Source organism: Miscanthus floridulus, chromosome 5, assembly GCF_019320115.1.
Source record: "Miscanthus floridulus cultivar M001 chromosome 5, ASM1932011v1, whole genome shotgun sequence".
Classification (NCBI taxonomy): Eukaryota; Viridiplantae; Streptophyta; class Magnoliopsida; order Poales; family Poaceae; genus Miscanthus; species Miscanthus floridulus.
The window spans coordinates 92,969,718-92,977,808 of NC_089584.1; the positions used below are offsets into that span (position 1 = coordinate 92,969,718).

General features: G+C 48.8%; 1 protein-coding gene across 3 annotated transcripts; it reads left to right on the forward strand.

Moving 5' to 3' along the window:
* Positions 1 to 341: 341 nt before the first annotated feature.
* On the forward strand, positions 342 to 6,472 carry LOC136450241 (probable protein phosphatase 2C 8). 3 transcript variants are annotated; one of them, XR_010758285.1, is made up of 4 exons: positions 342 to 1,237; positions 4,780 to 4,885; positions 5,418 to 5,898; positions 6,091 to 6,472. XR_010758285.1 is itself a non-coding variant. In XM_066450617.1 (3 exons), the coding sequence occupies exons 1-3, from the start codon at positions 383 to 385 to the stop codon at positions 5,747 to 5,749; spliced, it is 1,293 nt and encodes a 430-aa protein (XP_066306714.1). In that variant the 5' UTR covers positions 342 to 382; the 3' UTR covers positions 5,750 to 6,079. The 3 variants fall into 3 exon arrangements, 1 of the variants encoding a protein (XP_066306714.1); XR_010758284.1 differs by having other exon boundaries at positions 6,106 to 6,472; XM_066450617.1 differs by lacking the exon at positions 6,091 to 6,472 and having other exon boundaries at positions 5,418 to 6,079.
* The last annotated feature ends 1,619 nt before the right edge of the window (positions 6,473 to 8,091 follow it).

Genomic DNA, 8,091 nt, shown 5'->3' on the forward strand with positions numbered 1-8,091 from the left:
CACGCGTTACCTAAAGGCCCCAGACGTAGAGGCCGCGGGCAGCGCCTTCTCCACGCAGACCACCGCCCACTGACAGCTGGGCCGCATAGCCTATCTTCCGGGTCCCGTCTCTCGGGTTCACGTGAGCCGCGCGCACCAGGGGCTTCCTCGAGCGCCGAGATCGCGAAAGCCATCCCTTCGCGAGCGCCACGCGACGAGCGACGGCTGATCCGCGCCGTCCACGTCCGCATACGGCTGTCGCGCATCCGGGCCATCTAACGCCGATCCGACGGCTGACCGCCGCGGCCGCGGGTATTAAAGCCCGCCTGACCCCCGTCGCCCTCGCTTCTTTTGCGCTCCTTCCTTCCGCTCCGCTTGTAGTGGGAGTGGCAGAAGAGAGGCGATGAGCAGCAGTGAGGCTAGCGCGCAAGACCATGGTGTGCCGGCGCTCGAGGCGCAGGATAGCACGCATGACCATGGCGTGCCCGCGCTCGACGAGGCGCCCACGCCCGCGGATACGGACAAGATACTGGCCGCCGTGGCGCAGCTAGCGCGACGTCGGAGGCTGGAGGCAAGGCGGCTGGGCCGCACTGCATCCGCGGGGGCGCAGGGCGAGGCCTCGAAGCGGGCGCGTCCGGTGTCGGACGCCTCCGCGGACTCGTCCCGCGAGTCTGCGAAGGTGGCGCCCGAGCCGCGGGAAGGGGCTTCTGCCGTGGTGCCACCGGGGGGGTGGCCCAAGTCCGTGTCGCACGGCGCGATGTCGGTGATCGGGCGGCGGCGGGAGATGGAGGACGCGTTCGCCGTCGACGCGCCGTTCCTGGTGGCCGCCGCGGCGGGGGAGGAGAAGAGCGGCGAGGGGGAGGAGAAAGACGGCGGCGGGGAGGCGGATGCGGAGTTCTTCGCGGTGTACGACGGGCACGGCGGGTCGCGGGTGGCGGACGCGTGCCGGGAGCGGCTGCACGTGGTGCTCGCGGAGGAGGTGGCGCGTCTGCAGCTGCAACTCGGGAAGGGCGGCGACGGGGACGGCGTGCTGCGCTGGAGGGAGGCCATGGAGGCCTGCTTCGCCCGCGTGGACGGCGAGGTCGTCGTCGTCGAGAGAGAGGCGAACAAGAACAAGGCCGGCCACACGATGGGCTGCGGCTCCACCGCCGTGGTGGCCGTCGTGGGGCCCCGTCACATCGTGGTCGCCAACTGCGGCGACTCCCGCGCCGTGCTCTCCCGCGGCGGCGTCCCCGTGCCGCTGTCCTCCGACCACAAGGTATTAACAAGTGTCCAGCACCCGCACTACCCCCTGCTGCCCCCCCCAAAAAAAAACAAATTCTCCCGACTTGCCTGCCATCAAGGCAGGGGATGGCGGCAAGCTGGTAGCTCGCCAAGTGCCCCCCAGATCCGCATTGATTTTTTAGAATCGCTCGCGATGCGGCTGAGAATTAGGGACGCTACGCCGCCGTCTACGCACGCGTCGACGTCGTCGTCATGACGCCATTGCCTGCCGTGCCGTTTTCTTCTGCCGGGATCACAGGTGTCGCGCGCAGGCCGCAAAAGGCAGGCGCCCAAAGCCCCTGCGCCGGCACCGCGCCAACAAACCCCCTGGCTTTGGCGTGCGGTCGTGTCGAAGCGGCAGCGCTCGTCTCACCGTGCCGCAGGTTTCGTTTCGTTTCGTCGCACCCGTTTTTTTTTCGGCTTTCGGCAACGGCAAGGCGCCTGCTTTGTAGCACTGTGCCAAATTGGAAGGCGATCCTGCTCGTGGCCGCACTGCCCAGTGCGTGCTGCGTGACAGCGTGAGAATGAGAAAAGACTAGTCCCCGAGGACCCTACCACCTGGCCAGGGTTTGCTGCGGAAAACGCCAAGCGGCGGGCAGGGTGGTCTACACCTGGCCGGGGGTCCTACTCACGCGGCAAAGCGGGCGACACGTCGGGTGGAAGTTCCCCATCGGGCATTCGGGCCAAGGCGCGACGACGGGCATTCGGCCGCGGTTACCCGACAAGGGTGCTTGGTTGGCCTCTATATATGCTGCCCACTAGTATCTCTCATGGGCTCCTTTTGCACCGGGAAGGAATCTCAAGGTCATTCTCTATACTTAAGCTGGGAGGAAATAATTGTTTGCTTCATATACACACATGCCTAACTGGTTTAGTCCTTCCAAAAATAAAACTAGTTTATGCCCACTGTTTGCTTCCAGCTCATGCAATGTCGCATTCGTTACAACATGCAAATGGTTTCTGTAGACAGAGCTCGACTTCGTGGAAACTGAGGTTTGACTAGTAGTGTTCTGGAAGCAGAACAGAGTGGGTTCCATTTCAGTAATCCATTCGTGTTATTTGGTTTAGGCCTTGTTTAGATTACCTCAAAGTTCCAAGTTTTTTCACTCTCTCTCCATCACATCAATTTTTGGACGCATGCATGGAGCATTAAATGTAGGTAAAAAAAGTAACTAATTGCACAGTTTGGTTGTAAATCACGAGACGAATCTTTTGAGCCTAGTTAGTCCATGATCGGACAAAGTTTGTCAAATACAAACGAAACGTGCTACAGTGTCCGGATTGCAAAAATTTGCAATCTAAACAAGGCCTCAGTAGGGTGCTAACTGCTATGGTCACTTAGATCTGTAAGATGACTATATCCCACATGGATTTTATTATATCCTTTATCCCACGTGTGATGACTCTATATCCCACGTGGGCAATCTAAATAGCATCCAATTATTGCATAACATGTGGCTAGATATAATAGACGATACCTCTATAGTAGAAAAAAATGTTGTTTATAAGAGATTTCTCTCATGCTCCCAAACTGTCTGTTAATTACTAGATGACATTTTTGTCTCTCATCTTTCTCTTCCGTCCACATTGGATAAAATCATATGTGGCCCCTTTTTATAGATGGTTGATTTCACTCCACCGTACATGCCCTAGCTGTGTGCACTGCAGCGAGATAATGAAACATCTTTCTTTTAGTAGTTAATTAGCTCGGTTCAGTCCTTGTGATTAGTAGTCACTCTGCTCCTGTAGTTTCGTTGAGAGCTGCACAGAGGAACACCTTTGTTTTTAAGTGTCCTGGATTAACGTTGGTTGTCATGTAGTCAACTATTTGATGTTCTTCATCTTATCTATGTCATATATGTCTTGGGAAAGTGGCATCGTCTTGTGCCTCTCTGCAAAATATTATGTACAGTTAGATCTATTTCTTGAAACTGTGCATGTCCTTGGTTCAGTTGTTTATGTTAAATATTCTACACTACTGACACCTTAGTCAATACTAATTCTGCTTCAAACATACCATATAGGATGCTGCACCATTTTATCTGTCATCTTCTAGGTGAGTTATTTAAACTTTTTTTTGTGTCTTACATCAATGTTTTTTTTTAATACGGGATTGAATCAATCTGTAAATCTGTAAACCAAAATAGAGTATGCTTTGTGGGAGAAGCCTTCTACGACAATGCTTTAGGTATTTTTTCTGTACAGTGTAGTTAGCTATTAACTGCTAACTGCATGCTGGAGACATGGTGAGGCCCTATTCGCTTGGCTTATCAGCCGTACTTTTTCAGCGAAGTAACAGTGTTTTCCTCTCACAACAAATCAGTGAACAATTAGCTGCTTTCAGCAAAGCGAACATGGCCATTTGGAGGGTTAAATATCTCAAGCTGATGTAATACATCATATGTTAGGATAGGGCCTATCTAGCTGGAAACAAGATAGTGGATACAGTGATGGGGAATAAAGTTTTTGACATTTGGGTGCGCAAATGAAGTCGAGGGTGGGTTTCAAAACGGAAGTGTTGCACATTAACACTGTCACATTAGGTGAGAAATAATTTGTTTTAGATGCGGCTTTGTGAAGTCATATCAAGTACGATGGTTGCCTGCTAGGCTGCTGCTTTAAGTAAGCATTGCTATTTGTTGGCTTGGTCTTTTCACTCCCAATGTGGGCAGTGAATGTGGGGACCAACCTTGATCTTGTGGCATGCAAACCTTAAACTCTAATGATGTAGGATGTGCGATCATGCCACTGTTGCAGGTATACTCTAACACAATTGGTCAATGCGAGGATATGGTTTTGAAAATGCAGTTTATTTTCTCCTGGCTAAACATGGAAACTCTGCTGGGACTAAAAGAGGGAGGGTTCATTAACCTGCTTTATTTAGATTTATCTTGCTAGCATGTAAGGGGCTAGGAGAATGCATTGACACTGAAGTGGTTAAGTGAGGTTAACTCTGTTTGGTGCTCTGGTAATAGCTGAACCTTGAAGTTTCCTGGTGCACTTGATATGACTTGATCTACCTGCAACTAGAACATATTCTTTTTCTTGACCTTATTTATGTGCCACGCTTCGATGCCCACCACAACTTCTCACAATATGATCTTTCTATGATAACATCTTTAGACAAAAAGCAGCGTTGTTTACTGTATCCATCATTCTGAACTGCAAGTTGTCTGAACGCCGCAGAACACAGGAAACGGTAGCCCCTAGTAGAGGTCTGAAATACCAAATGAGTGTTCAAGTCCCATTATAGTGATAACTGATTAGGTTCTTCAAACTTTGATATGTGAATTGTAATAAGTTGTCAAGTTTTGCAATGTCTAATCATTGTCTGAGTCCAGAATTTCAAATTAATCAAAGTGATGCGCATTTTGTTGCTGATTCAGTGCAGTGTTGAATTCGTCTGTTTCGGCTTTGTCTAACACGTATTTGAGATTTCCTTTCCTACTACTGTACTTGTTTTACAGTTTCAGCTTTGTCTAACACGTATTGTTTGTCACAGGTAATGCTAATGAAAACTTTTTTCTAACTGTACAGCCAGATAGGCCTGATGAGTTGGAAAGGGTAGAATCAGCAGGTGGCAGGGTCATCAACTGGAATGGGTACCGTGTCCTGGGGGTGCTTTCGACGTCAAGGTCAATTGGTACGATGATGTCTCCTTTTGTTCTATACATTGTCCATGTGAGTGAAGGTGACAATCACCGTCCTTCTAGCTAGAGTCTCAACTGTCTAACAATTGCAGTAGCTTTGGTAAGGAGAAACAATGAACATGACTGCATGATAGTTGATCATGTTATCACTTGGATCATTGTGATTTTTTTTGAAACATTCATTGTGATTTTTTCGGCAATGCCATGCTCTGTGCACCCTGAACCTTGAGTCCAATAAGCCATGCTGTGCCAGTAGTGGTCCCGTATGATGACTAGTGAAGCAGCAAACCTCATAAGGATGAGTTGCAACTTGCAAAATCCTCTGTGGACTTGGAACCTGATGAATTTGAATTGCTCAATACATTGCTATCTCTCCATTGTTTAAGACCCTCTGTGGACTTGGAACCTGATGAATTTGAATTGCTCAATACATTGCTATCTCTCCATTGTTTAAGACAGACATTCTCTCACAGATCGTGCTCTATTATGGACCGATCACTGAATCTCTTCTGTCTGCTATTTCAGGTGACTATTACATGAAGCCATTCATATCAGCTGAACCAGAGGTGACTGTTACGGAGCGTACGCACAAAGACGAGTTCATCATCCTGGCGAGCGACGGGCTGTGGGACGTCATGACCAACGAGGAGGCTTGCAAGGTCGCGAGGAACTGTTTGTGCGGGCACGCGGCTGCCAAGTACCCTGACACCGTCCACGGGAGCTCGGGTAGCGATGCCGCTGCGATGCTGGTGGAGTTCGCCATGTCGCGGGGCAGCACTGACAACATCAGCGTTGTGGTGGTGGAACTGAAGCGTCTGAAGAGGTGGAAGGGTGGTAGACAGAATGGTAGGACGTAGCCTGTAGGAGTCCCCGGCTCGTCGCGAAATATAAGCATGGCGCGACAGAGCTGGGAGGTAAAGGGAAGCAGCCGAGCATATGACGGAATGGTGTAAAAAAAAGAAGAGAGGGCTCTGACCCTTGAGAGCTGCACCTATGCTGTGACCAGGTGAGTGTAGGAGCTACTCGTAGCTGTGCCGTTGTATTGCGTTGGTTACTTGGTTCTTTAGTTCAATACTAACAAAATGGCATTCCGGCCGATGAAAGCAGCAGGAAACATGGGCTGCTTTTACTAGTTCTGGTCGTTTTGTTCGAGTCAGATAAGTTCTGACCGTCCATTTTTTATCTGAATCGGAGCTAGTGCTATACAATGTAGGTTGTCAAAACTTGCAGTAGCATCTTCAGGCGGTGAAGCAGTTTATTGTCAGCAAAGAGCTCCAGGCCCTGTCCGTGAGAATTGATGAAGGACTCCCCGGTCTCTCAGCCGCCGAGCATTATTTGGACTATGTGGTGCGAGAAATAGATTTTCATTGTGATTTGATTGCCGTAATGAGTCACTAGAAGATAACTCAAGACTCAAGATTATGTAGCATTATATGAGAATGTTTATAAGACAACACTAATGTAGTTGCTCTAAAGGCAAGTATATTGATATTGTCTTATAGACAATCTTATACAGTGGCATATAATCTTGAGTCAATTTATTAGACAACCTAAACAATAAGATGGCTTTTTGATTGTCATAGTAGCTCATAATTTTTTAATTTGTTCACAGAACAAAAGGAATATAAATGTTGCAAGCTGCATTACAACAACAAACTTATACATTGATGCACAAATTGTCTTGTAGTCCTAAATTTTAGCTTACGAGGGGTTGTTTCTTTCCCTCGACTCCTCTCTCATCTATGTCATAAAAAATCTTGCATAGCTTCAAATGAGGATCTATGCGATTGTTGATGTGTTACAGTATGCTTGCCCTAAGCAAGTTTTTCTTTTTCTTTTTCTCATGTGCCATATGAGGACAGTTGTAAATAGATTATCCTTGGACTCTGAACAGATAGAATAGTCATTTTGATCCTCCAAGGTATAATTTCATCTCTAATCTTTAAAAATAACCATTCCAGTCCTCAAATTTATTGGGTCTACGATCATTTTGGTCCTTAAACTTTGTATTTTAGGCTTAGTTTCACCTATGAACTACCAAAGTGCATTTAATCTCTTTTTCCTCAATTGTCCCATTTGTCCTATGTCCTACATGGAACGCCATGATGTCAAATGGTCGGCTCCAGGACCACATGCGATTCAAGATGGAAGATCATCGTTAGGTACCAGTGTCCTTGGCATTGTTCCCGACTATCGACAGATAGCACACTTTAGATATTTATATATCCATACATCAAAATGAATATGAATATGGATCCAAATATCCTCGAATATGAATAATCAGACCATTCAGATCCGATATCATACTATTCAGTTATAATTATATTTTTTCATTCCAGTAACTAAATATCTTTTAGCTTATGGAAAAAATATTATTTTTGTTCGCAATTGGTTAGAAATAGCTAAGAGAAAAATTGTAGATCTAATGTTGTTCTATTTCATGAATGTGTTCTCAAGGTACTAAATAGTGTTCCTAGCAGCCGCAATTATTCCCACAAAAACAATCTTGTAGGATATATATAAAGAACATCATTACCATTACAAGACAACATTTAAAATAAGGGATTTACTATATTCTAGGTGCCTAAAAAATTCATTTCTTTCAGGCAACACACTATTCACCTTCCTCTTCTCGTCATGGCGTCCGCACCGGCCCGCTCCTCGCCCCGCTGTTGCCCACCGCCCCGTGGTTCCATTAGGGTCTCGTCGGAGCTCCGCCGCCGCGGCCACGGAGCTCTGGTGAGACCCTATCACGCCCGCAGGGGCCTCATTCTCCCCCCTCCCACCGCCGCTTTCTCCTCCAACTCCGGCAAATAGCCGCGATGCCCCCGCCCCTCCCTAGCCTGGCCGCCTCCACTGCCACCAGGGCCCCTAAACCACCCTCCACCATCCTCACCGTCTGACCGACCTTTCTTCCCCAAACTTTCCCTTTCTAAGCCTGCCGGAGTTGTGGAAGATGAGAGGGAAAAATAGCCGGAACCTTAACTCTTAGATCTAGGAGGAGGATATATACCCCGCTGGATCTGCCATGGCCGCCGCCGCCAGATCTGCCCCGAAGCCTCCATGCTGCCATCGGATCCGCTCGCCGGAGTTGGGAGGTTGCCAGATCCACGGTGGGGCGCGGGGAGGACCTCGCAGGGCGTTGGGGGGGGGGGGGGGGGGGGGGGGGGGGGGGAGAGAGAGAGAGGTGTCTGGGCGT

Bases quoted from the DNA above. Each gene is read 5' to 3' on its own strand.
- LOC136450241 (XM_066450617.1), top strand. From the start codon at position 383: ATGAGCAGCAGTGAGGCTAGCGCGCAAGACCATGGTGTGCCGGCGCTC. The intron at 1,238-4,779 runs GTATTAACAAGT...CTAACTGTACAG, and splicing joins CGCTGTCCTCCGACCACAAG to CCAGATAGGCCTGATGAGTT. The intron at 4,886-5,417 runs GTACGATGATGT...CTGCTATTTCAG, and splicing joins TTCGACGTCAAGGTCAATTG to GTGACTATTACATGAAGCCA.